This window comes from Nanorana parkeri, unplaced genomic scaffold (genome assembly GCF_000935625.1).
Source record: "Nanorana parkeri isolate BGI_ZX_2015 unplaced genomic scaffold, ASM93562v1 scaffold771, whole genome shotgun sequence".
NCBI classification, from domain to species: Eukaryota; Metazoa; Chordata; class Amphibia; order Anura; family Dicroglossidae; genus Nanorana; species Nanorana parkeri.
This window is the reverse complement of record NW_017307039.1, coordinates 182,140-194,623: the sequence shown is the minus strand read 5'-3', so window position 1 is coordinate 194,623 and position 12,484 is coordinate 182,140. Positions and strand designations below refer to the sequence as shown.

General features: G+C 43.0%; 1 protein-coding gene across 1 annotated transcript in view; it reads left to right on the top strand.

Moving 5' to 3' along the window:
• The window catches only part of PHLPP1 (PH domain and leucine rich repeat protein phosphatase 1), a 127,170-nt gene that overhangs the window by 49,798 nt on the left and 64,888 nt on the right, over nt 1-12,484 (top strand). Inside the window, exons 3-4 of the mRNA XM_018564661.1 lie at nt 8,034-8,230; nt 11,308-11,433. Coding sequence (XP_018420163.1) covers nt 8,034-8,230; nt 11,308-11,433 — 323 coding nt within the window. The remainder of the gene's footprint in view (nt 1-8,033; nt 8,231-11,307; nt 11,434-12,484) is intronic.

Below are 12,484 nucleotides of genomic sequence, written 5' to 3'. Positions count from 1 at the left end.
AGTTTTTTGTGACTCTTCAGGTGTGTCCCTGACGCAATCCTTTTTTTTGTGTATAAAAATGTTTGGCGTTTCCACTGACTTTGTCTGCACAGGTCATGAGTATGGCAATGTCACAGTGCATTGAAGCTCCCTGTAAATATATAATGCCAGATGCTTCGTCCACAACATTTATTCCGTAGTTGTCAGCATGCTAAAATGATTTCCAGGAACACTGCTGTTGAGTCAGTGTATTTTGGCTTGTTGTATGCAGTGCTGTCTCAGAGGACCTCACAACATCAATACTCAGCTGTAGTTTGCCTACTCAATTTGAAAATACCTTTTGGGCTATAAATGTTGCTTTTAAATATTTACTTAAACAGGGCCCGTGTTATTAATTTTATATGCAGAAATGTGAAGATAAAATGGTACCGTATTTGCTGGTGTATAAGGCGACCCCCTAATTTTCCACTTAAACATAGGTTTTGTGCTATACTCGTCATATAAGACTACCCCACTTCCGAGGCAACATAATACTGTATGTACGATAGATTTGGCTACATACAGTATACCGTGCTGAGCCAATCACGGCGAGCAATGTATTCTATTAATGAATACAAAGCCTGCTCGGATTGGCAGAGGTTGTGTACATCGCTCGCCGTGATTGGCTCAGCTACTGTATGCAGCCGAAGCTACCGTACATACAGTATTACCGCACATCCACCGTGCTGACAGATTAGGGATGTTCGTTTTGGACAAGCTTGGCCCAAACGAACTAAAGGTTTACACTGTATACCCCACGTATAAGACGATCCCCGATTTTCAGGGGCAAATCTAAGCTAATTACTGAAAATCCGGGACAGATAGCAACCATAGTTGTATGGCAAGTGTAGGAGCAGTCATTCCCGACAGTACGGCAAAGAAATGACAGTTCATGGGTTTGATCTATTTATATACCATTTGCAATATATGCAGCGTTTGTTTTCTTCTTTGTATGTCAGTGTAGATTGAAAATAAAGCACTTCCTCAATAGCACTCTTTTTACATCTATATTTGAGGAAACTGGAAATGGTTACGTTTTTATAGCTCTAGTTACTAAACTCATTTCCATAGTTGTGGTACAAATGTTACATTCGAACGTTCTGATATTGTGCTGGGTATGTATAAGGTACTGATTTCATGTCATTTAGGCCCCGTTCACACTAGGGCATTTTGTTGCATGTTTTCTTTCCCACGCTAAAACGCATGCAGATCAAAATCCAATGTATTCCTATTGGGCTGAATCTCACATAAAAATATGCCCGTTGTTTAAAACAGTCCTTGAGCTTCTTTTGCGGCGATTATTAGTTTTGCTCCATAGACTTCAATGGAAATGTGCTGATCAGCGCCTTTTTTTTTTTTTCACGCTTTTTTTTTTAGCACGTTTTTGCAGCTGAGGCCAGGTTCACACTTGCGCTATCCATGACGAAACCGTGTTGATTGCGGTGCAGTCGCAGAGTTGCACACCACCGCTGATCGCACTGGTGGTGCCATTCTTTTCTAATGGCACCACAGTCCCGCTGGGCAGATTGTATGATTTCCCGGCACAATTTTGCCCGTGCAATCGAACATGATCGCGGCTAAAAAGCAGTGCGTCACGTCTCACAAAAAAGGTACGTTTCTTTTTTTTCAGCAATTGAAATCAATGGGGCCGCGAGGCAACCACTGTGTGGAAGCTGGAATCACGCCGCAGGTTCACACGAAGGCGGTTTTGTTGCGCAGATTTTTCTTCACTTAAACACGTGCAAATAAAATCCCATTTTGAATGGGGGCCATTCACATAGACTTCAATGGAAACCGGCGATCAGTGCATTTTTGAGCAATTCCGCGTGATTTTTAACCCTGGTTACTGTATTATAAAAATGTGGATGTACCTGACTCTTAAAATGATGGGTTTTTATTTACCAAATTATTTGACCGATTTTCTGAGCATTTGGCTATTTAGTTTTATTTTTTGTTCTTATGACTTACCATAGTGGATAGTTTCCCAAAACCCACTTCTTTCTTATGTGAGACTTCAAACTTATGCAATCGTTTCAACCCATTAAACTATTCTATGTGTGCTGTCAATGGGTAAATGGGCGTCTGTGTTTTGGCTCTGGGCCCAGCTTACGCACAAGGCTGAAGTTCATGTTACTGTACTCTGGCATATAAAGGTGCAACACTTGTTCATTGAGATAAGGCTGCAGGCTGTTTGCATCTGCTAAATTCACTTTCATTGGGTAATTTAGTGGTTTTTAACCACTCGCTGACCGGGGTGTGTTCACCCCCTTCCTGTCCAGGCCATTTTTTCAGTGTTCAGCAATGCGGTACTTTGACATTTATTCCGTCATGCAACGCTGCGCTGAAATTGATTTTATACAATTTTTTTGGGGACAGATAGCGCTTTCTTTTGGTGGTATTTATCATCACTGGGGTTGTTGTTTTTACTATATAATGAAAAAAGTACTGTTTTTCCCTACGTTATGTTATAAAACATTTATTATTACCAAAATTTTTGGCAAAATATAAAAGACGGGGTCACGTCTGGTAAATAGACACCAAACATGTCAAGCTTTAAAATTGCGTGCGTCTGCGAACTCACAAAAATTACCATACCCAAAATTGGCCATAGGCGACGTTTTAAAAGCTTTTACTGCTCATCAGTTTAGTGTTATCAGTGATTGATGGCCCTAAAATTATTACTCACTCCGACGTTCGCGGCGATATGTAACGTGAGGCGTAATGGATGCAATTGTCGTTTCTGCACGTAGACTACTAAAGGTAATTAAAAAAAACATTTGTGACTTTTTAATATTTTTTTTTAACTAATTCTTTTAAACCTTTTTTTTTTCCCACTTAGCTTTATTGCTGTCACATAGGGGACTAACAAGCCCAATTTTCAGTGTCAGGTCCTCTTCATGGTGACATCAGGGGTCTTTAAGACCCTAATGTCACCTAGGGACCCCCCAGAGAAGCTAATAAAGCAAACACCTGCTTCACCAGCTTCTCTCCGGTTTCTGTACCGGAGAGTGACAGAGGAATGCGGAAGTGATGTAATACACATTGCTTCCTGCATTCCGAAGAGGAGGAGGAGATCAAACGGAGCTTATGTACTGAGCTCAGTTTGATCTCCGGCCGCAGAGCTGCTGTACTGATCCCGGGCTCGCACCGGGCACAGCGGAGCTCGGGATCAGCAGCAGCGCCTGCAACGTAGGGGGGCCGCACACCCGCACGCATATTATAAGCGATCGGGCATCTCTACAGACGGCCATAAGCTTGTATGTAAACAGCCATCGCTGGCTGTTTACATACAAGGCTAGCGGCGGGCACGAGCGGGGCGGTATGGGACGTTTAAAAACGCCCACCCGCATTTAAGAAGTTGCTGTCCGGCCGTTTAATTACAACGGCCGGACAGCAGGTGGTTAAAGTGTATTTCCAGGTTTGCAGTCAAATTGGCATAACACCTATTTTATATTTATTACATCTTCCCATTTACATTGCAGGACTTCCTACCTAATCTCCCCCCCCCCATGTAATGTTAGGTAGGGGCTCTAGGAATTTACAGGGCTGACTCATTTCATTATCAGTCGTAAACTATATTGGTCTTCACAAAGAATTAAAGGCTAAAATTAAAGCCTTTTGCAAAAATGAAATGCATATTAGGAAACCATTTTTTAAATGGTTGCATTCAAACCTGGAACGCATTGCAACGGTCATCACTGGATCATGCTGCAAGGCTCAGGAACGGTGCACACCTAGACTATCTGTGACCGCGCGGAAATCGTACACGATAACTTGCGGTTCATGGAGTCGCCCATCACAGACAATCGTGCTGTGGGTGCCATTATTTTCTAATGGCACCCCAGTCGCGCTGGGCGGATTGCGCAGTTTCCCCTCTGAGATTCCACCTGTCCATCTGAACACTGAAACAGCCACGCGTCGTGTATCGCAAAAAAAGTACATTAACCTTTTTCTGCGATTGCCGCGTGGGCAATGGAGCCGCGCAGCAGTCGCTGTCTGCAATTGCGCAGGACCACGTGATCCCGGATCGCTCAGGTCTGCACCGGGCCTTGGGCTTCTGCATTTTCCTCCTAAAGCGAAGCGATGATCGGTACGGAGTTTCAGTTTAAATTTCGCTCACAAATGGCAGGCACTCATTGGTCAGCGTGGTCACCTCACTAAGCATTTGGAAGCATTTTCTTGCTGTTTTTCTTTCTTTACATTTCTTTTTTCTTTATTGGACCCTAGGCATTAATGACCAGTTAACCTTTGCGGTGTTCCGGGGGTAGTCGTACTGTTTAATTATCCGGCGTTCTTCTTTAAAGATCTAGAAGCATTGTATGTAAAATGAGAGAAAATTTAGCATGTCCTTACTTTTTCTATGGGGACAGAATCCCTTTACAATTGCTTCCAGTCTGCACAATGGCCTGCTTCAAAGAAATTAAAGATGTAGGAATTTTTAATTATATTTAGGTATGCTTTGTGAATGGGAACATTTAACAATATAACATATATATTGTGGGGTTTTCTCAAATCTTGACTTTAACCACTAGGGAAAGTAAAGTCGCACCCTTTTATCTTCTGTGGCCATTGCCATTTGCAGACTAACACTTGTGCCAAAAATAACTGAACTGTTGCCTGGGCTTGGCCTTTAAACTCTAAAAGCTGTGCCCCCCAGAAAAGGAAAGCCAGGGACAAATGACTACCAGTGTTGCCTGTGGTTTGCCTGTAGCAGATATTTTCCCCATTACTGACTTACCATGCCTTGATTTGCAGTATATTTGTGTGAAAAGAGTCCTCCTGTGGTAGACTAAAGGTGCCCATACACCTTACGACCATCACAAGACTTTTGTCTTGCGATGGTCGTATGCTTCTTGAAAGCCCGTACGATCTTCCCACCTTGGACGGGCAGATCGTACTTGCGATGACGGCAATGCAGAACGGGCAGTGTGCGAGTGCGCACACCGGCCCGTTCCGCAGCTATCGGACGAGCAGGCTAGAAACCCGCCGAGAATCGTACGATTCTCGGGTTTTCAAACATGTTGGCTCGACAAAAGACGTGCGACCGTACAGTAGAAACGGTCGCACGTCTTAGTTCACACTGCTCGATTCTCGTACGATCGCGGGATTTCGCCCGATTCTCGTACGAGAATCGAGCAGTGTATGGGCACCTTAATAGGGTTTTGCCTCCTTATCTCAGAACTGTGCCTTGATTGTTGGTGATCTATTAACTGGTGTTTTTCAAGGTTTACAAAGCATTGATACTCAGAATGAATGAAGTGGAAGCAGAAGCAGGGAGATTTAAAGCAGGAAACGTCCAGCATTAAGGTTACATATGATAAATAGCCTCTAAGTATCAGATCCAAAGGCTTATTCGCAGAAATATGCTTATCTAGGTGGTGTACAACTATGACTGGCTGTGTGCATGAGCCCTAATATCCCACAAGTGAAACAGTAACTTACCTGCTGCTACTAGACTTATAGGAAAATAAGCCTAAAAGCTGGTTTCCAAGAAGGTAAAACCACACTCTCTGCATAGTTCAGCAAATGATCCCCACAATTGCTATATGTGAAACCCTCCTGACTTTGTTAGACCTACTCCATTGTAGGCTTAATGTGACACTAAACTCGAGAGTTAAAGGAGAACTTTGAGGAGAACTTTGAGGTGAGTGAAAATCACTCATCCTCATCGTTTGAGCCGAAGTGTGACAATGAAACTGTCACAGGTCGGGAAGTGAGCGAACACATACCGTCACTCGCTCACTTCTCGATCATGTCCCTGCAGAGAGCTGTGACTGTCAGTCACGGCTCCCTGCAGGGATTCCCCCCCTCCCCTGTCCGATCTGCCAGCGCTGACTGGAGGAACGGACGGGGGAGGGTACAGCTGGCTCTGCCTCTAGATAGGCAGAGCCAGCTGTCACTCATGCAGCTGGGTGGATTTCGACAGTAATGTCAGGATCCATCTCGGCTACGGCGGTCTCAGTATACCGTGAGCTGTAGCTGGTGCTATACTGAGCTTTGGTTCACTGGAGGATGCTTGTATATGTCCTCCCGTGACCCTTAAGAGAACTATGGGGAAAACACTTACCCCATAGTTCTCTTTTAGGCCTGGTTCACACCTGGGCGTTTTACAGCATGTTCCTACGCGCTGTAAAACGCTCAACATGTGAAAACCAATGATTGCCTATGGGCATGGTTCCCACCTGGGCGTTTTACAGCGCGTAGGAACACGCTGCAAAACTCCCTATGCCCAAAGAAGTACAGTAGCTTCTTTGGGGCGTATTTGCCGCGCGTATCCAGTGGGATACAGCCGGATAGCCCTCGGAAATCGCTGTAAAAACGCGCGGCACACGCGCATATTCCGTACGCCTAGGTGGGAACCCAGCCTTAAGGTCTCAAGTTTTAAAAATGCATTCAAGTAGGCTAACTATTAACAAAAATGTATCTTATCTGTGTATCACTCAGCTGTAGATCCTCAAATCATCTCTGAATTGGTGCTGACACTGTGCTTCCTTCTGGTGGCTGCTTTTGTTCCCCATGGTCCCTGTATGCGTTGAAAAGTAGCCACCACCCCAAGCTCACTCCTGTGATGGACTACAATCTCAATACAAATTAGCAAACTAAGTGTGAGGTTGTAGTCCATCACTAGGAGTGAGCTTTGAAGCGGTAGCTACTTTACAACACACACAGTGACCATGGGGAACAAAAGTAGCCACAGAAGGAAGGACAGTGTCGGCACCAATTCAGAGATGATTTGAGGATCTACATCCGAGTGATGCACAAATACGATACAGTTTTGTTAATAGGTAGGGTTCTTGGATGCATTTGTAAGATTTAACTCCATAGTTTCGTGTCACTTTACCAGTGGGTATCCACGTAGGCTTGTATCTTCTGCGGTCTCGCCAGAGCCTCCTGTTTTCCAAGGGACTGTCTGACCAAAGCCTCATTTCGACTCTAGTATCTCCTACATAAACACAGTAAGCTTCCTACAGGAGCCTATGAGGGTTTGAGCAGTCGGACTTCAAACACCAGTGAGAAGGCCATGTGCCAACCCTTCACTGGCCACTGTGGGCACCATTTACTGTGTATTAACCCCTCATCATCTCAGTATTCTATAAGCGGGGAGATGCATGCAGTGCAGATCCCCTTTAGCAAGCAGCACAGTAGTGACATCACCAAACCTTACTCCAAATCATGAGACTAGCATTTACAGGCATTGGTAACCTTGGATGACATCACACTGCAGGTGTACAGCTATGAGGCTGTACTCAAGAAAGTACCTCGGCACTCTATTATACTAGGAAGTGTACTGCTATTTTTCAGAAGAAGTTCAAGACAAAGATGCATTTTTTTAGGGTGCGGTTTGGATTTAGTATGGATGTTCCCTTTAACATGTGCCCTTTAAGCTGGCCAGACATTGTAGGTGCATTAACCAAGAGTCTCACAATGCTCTAGTTTGAGCCTAAACAATGTTTGGATTGCACATGTGTTCCTTTTTAGGCTTTTAATCAAAATTGGAAAAAGTAGGTTTATAGATGACACCAACTTATAACTAAAACAGAGGTCTGATAATGTCTTCCCCCAGAATGCTGGGCTGCCCCATGCACAGCCGTAATGAGAGATGTGACATTTAAGGTCTATGGGCACTTTTACTTGTGTAGTATGTTTTATAGTACTACAGGTATTCTGGCTGCACTCATAACACACAGATAACCATTACAAATATGTACTTGTTGAAAATAAATGTTGCTTTTAGAAGCTGCAATTACCAACCTCTCCTTCTGAGAATACTAATCTGCACAGTTGTTTCAGGTCAATGATTTGAAACCTTCCAATGCCGGTGGATCAGCATAACAGGCAGGCATGTAGGAGTTTCATGAGGAGTTCAGCAACTGCAGATCCTGTACTTTTCTCATGACCACATTTACTTTAGTATTTGCTGCTATGATATAATGAAATATTTGGCTGTTTTACAACTAAAATGGCCAGCTGCATAAATAAGAAACCTCCTGACTTTCATTTCCATTTCATTTCAGGAAAGCCTAATGGAACTGGCACTTCGGATCGGACCCAGCTTTCTGGGATGTACAACGTTCGAAAGGGGAAGATGCAGTTACCTGTAAACAGGTGGACAAGGCGGCAAGTTATCTTGTGTGGGACTTGTCTGATTGTGTCATCAGTGAAGGAAAGCCAGGCTGGAAAAATGCATGTTCTCCCTTTGATAGGAGGAAAGGTGTGTGCCTTTTTTATTTTTCCTGGTTGGAATACCTGTAATGCAAGAAGTGAACAATACAAGAATGTGACACTGCTCCTAGGCTCATGTGCAAGTCTGTCTCCTCACCACAGGTGCAGCCACTTCTCGAAGCTCGCTCCCATGATGGACTACAATCTCATGTTTAGTTTACTCATTTGTATTGAGATTGTATTCCATCAGGGGAGTGAGCTTGGGGTGGTGGCAACTTTACAACACACACAGGGACCATGGGGAACAAAAGTAGCCACCCTCCAGGTGGAAGGACAGTATCAGCAGAAATTCAGAGATGATTGGAGGATCTACAGCTGAGTAATACACAAATAAGATAAAAATGCATTTAAGTACCTTAACTATTAACAAAAATGTAATGTTTAACTCCTCAGCTCCGCACAATTTCCCAGATTTGTGAGGCTGCCACCTGGATGTCTTTCTACACGTTTTACAAGATAAATGTTTAAGTCCCATCTGATGATAGCTTTGGGTGTAAGGTCCTTCAGGCAGCTCTGCATTTGTTTTGTAGTTGGGCCTGTTTAACATTCTGTTTGCAATGTTGCCCACCCCTCAGTTGGACTGCTTTTAGTTGTCTCTAAATTAGGTTTACCTCAAAGGAAGAGGAAGGAAAATTTGGATTTTGGTACTTGCCGTAAAAAATTTTTTTCTTGGAAGTACATTCAGGGACACTGGTCCCACCCCTCTGTGTTTCTGGTTTACTCTCGGCCCTGCTTGTCCCACAAGTGAGGCATGCTAGGATTGAGACGGGTTGTACCAGGCTCGTCAATTTTTGTTTTGTTTGCCACTGTCCAATTCATCTGTGGCATTATAACCAAATTGTTTCTGAACCCTGTCTCCCTCAATGAACTTCTAAAAAAAGATTTTATGGGATTCTGTGCTATGTCCTAGATTGGCTGCACAACAGCCTTGTACACAAACCAGCAGGTGCTACAGTTACAACATGGCCACCACCACCCCTCTGCTTCACGTGTCAAGAGGCTCACCCATTCCTCTTGGGTGTTGGGGGCTGCCATGGCAAGTGTTGGCAGGGAGAGCAGAGGGATACCATTGAACATCTCCCTTAGCTAGAATTTCCAGGTTCAGAGATGTTATTCCCACAGCCTCCTTGGTCAGGGAAGAAGCGAATGGAACACAATCTGTGAACCAATATCTTCAATGGAGTGCAGAGGTGACACAGGAGTCTAATAGACCTCTGTCTACTTAAAGAAGAGAAGCTGTCACTGTGCTATGCTATCGCATATGGGACTTGTCAGCTCTCTTGCGATAGCAATGAAGTTAAGTTAAAAATAGTTTTATAAAATAAAAACAATTTTTTTAACGTGTGTGTAAAAAAGAAAGGTCAAAAATAGCTAAGACAGCAAAAGGGTTAAAAGGGTTAAAAGGCTGAAAAGTGTTCTCGCAGCTGATGCTGTATTACTCAGCAAGTCACCGCTGTCATTTTGACAGCCAGGAATTGCTGGTAAGCATGGCTGCTTTTAGGGCCTGTGTCAATGGGCATCGGTTTTAGATATTTCTGAGATCATTTAGAATTTGACCTGCAATTGCTCTCTTTTTAAATCTTCATTTGACCTGTTTCAAGCCAGTGTTACAGTAGACCTGTAGTCTGCTTAGAGCAAAAAAACCTTGCTGACCCTGGCTCTTGGATAGAAGAATCACTACGGAAGTTCCTGCATAAACCATACCCATAGAGCTTACTCAACTGCCCACTTCTCTAGAGCTTTCGTAGCCGGTACCTAATGCTTCTATGCAACATTCAGATCTGCTTAGGTATACATGTTAGAGAGGCACAGGTCCCGAACCGGACACCATATAACTAGTAATGCTTCATCTTCAATGAATGTTTGGCATTGCATTAGAGTTTTGTATGCAGTCTGTGCTTAGCAGGATTTTAATTTAAAGGGCATCAATGTTTGTGATCTGTTCTGGAAACTGTACGCCACATCATTGATATTGAACAATACTAAGTAGTCTTAGCTAGTTGAAATGAGTGTAGGCAAGTTTGTGTTAGTCGTATTCTTCTATGTAGCTTGAGGATATTTATAATAGTGATCACCTTGTTTATAAACCTTTTGCATTTTGAACATACTTGAGTAGCGTTGTAAATCATGCATTTTTATTAACTAAATGAGGTGATAGAAAATGGTTATTCTTTGCCCTTAATTATGAGCTTCTACTGACAATCTTAAAGCAGCACTCCAGGCACAAATTTTATCACCCCAGGACTGCAAGGGTTAACGGCTCGTTTTTGTCTAAAAAAAAAAAGTTATACTCACCCGATCTTTGGAGCCAGCCGGCTGTGACAGCTCTCCCTCCAGCCTGTCTCCTTCCGCTGCAGTGAGGGTATGTCCCTCAGCGTCGTCAGGTCCAATACACTGTGTATAGAATATGATGACTCGGACTTTAGACCGTTGCAGCGGAGAGGGAGCAAAGGGGAAGGGACCTAGACAAAAGTTAACCCTTGCAATGCGGGGCCCCACTGGAATGGTTACTGCAGTGATGGTATGTGACTCAGTGTCGTCGCGTTCAATACACTGTGTATAGAACATGATGACTCGGACTTTAGACCGTTGCAGCAGAGAGGGAGCAAAGGGGTTGCCTGTATACTGGGGTCCACATGTGTGCCTGTTTGCTTTCCTCTGGTATTTTTCTTGTTAGGAAGGTTTTGGCTTTGACTGAACCCAGCCAGGGAGGGTTTTTTTTTTTGTTTTTTTTAAATGTCATCTGATAATCATCAGCTGCTTTTGGTTCTGTCTAAAAAAAAAAATATGTAAGCAAATGATAATGAGTAAAGAAAGTAAGTGGGTGTTGGACAATACACACAACCGTTATCCATAGCAGTGGTGTAAAATTGGACATTTCAGCCATTAATTTCCAGATGTGGGTAATTTCATTATGCACCATTATTATTTCATTTAGATGTTTGAATGGGCCTAGGATTAAACTGTCATGTTGGATACCGGATCTGTTAATCTAGAAATTACTCACGAAAATTGTTGCAGGTTTTACAAGCAAAACGGTTTACCATTTTCCGCTGTTCTGTTTAGGTTGAAGAAGTTAAGAAACATCAACACTGTTTGGCTTTCAGTTCGTCAGGACCCCAGAGTCCAACATACTATGTCTGTTTTGATACATTCACAGACTACTTAAGGTGGCTGCGACAAGCCTCAAAGGTAATTTTGTTTTCTTATCCGTAATCGGTTTCCAGTTCTTAAAATGTTTTAGCTGAAATTCCCCTAGAGATGTAATATTGTATCGGCGTAGTCCTGTTGAACAGCAATGGAGTTTGTAATGCATGGTGAAATTCTCAGTGTTGGTCACGTTTTCATGGAGAAACTGCAATGATGCATTATTATGGTGTGAGGGAACCAAGCTTTCGGTGAGTAGTCAATGTCACACATTTCCTTGCTCTAGGAAAGTGTTTGGGAGTTCCATCTGCAGCACAAGTCTTCAGGCACCTATGTAATTAATCCCCTGTCTGCCAAATTGACGGCTTGTGCTTGGTCATTGAAATGATCATGCTGTGCCAACATGTCTTTATAAAAACAATGGGTGGAAAGTATTCACACTGTAGCCTGAACATTATCCATTGGAGACATGTACCACATTCATTTCACACTTTGCATAAACTCACTTTCTAGGAAGGATCAAATGCTTAAGAAAAGAGGAGGAAAAATATACTGGTAATATCTACAGTGCATAGCTAAACTAAACAGAAAAGTTTTATAGCTCCCTTAGAATGTTCAGATTATGACTTTTCTGGCTGTTAATTATTATAAAGGCCTGCTGTGCTTTGCAGCTTGCCAAAACTTGTATTAAAGGAGAACTATGCGGAGAGTTTAATGCACTTATCCCCATAGTTAAGGCTAGCGTGTGACACTGCAACGGTCACACGTGTGTTCTATAGATCGAGAACTGAACAATCACAAATCCCGGCTCTGATCTGTTCGCATATAGCAGGCAAGTAGTCTGTTATATGCTGAGTTTTGGGTCACAGGAGGACATTGGTAAATGCCCTCCTGTGACCCAAAAGAGAACTAACACCAAAAAAAGGTTTTGTTAGTTCTCTTCTAAAATGTAGGAAGTTTATTACTGAAATAACATAAAGGCAAGGTGTGCAATTAATAAAAAACCTGCAATTATCTAGTAGTATGTGTTTGTAGATGGTAATTACTAAACATTTCTAAGGTTCCACTCAGGCCTGCGCATTTTTTGCGCAGAAAT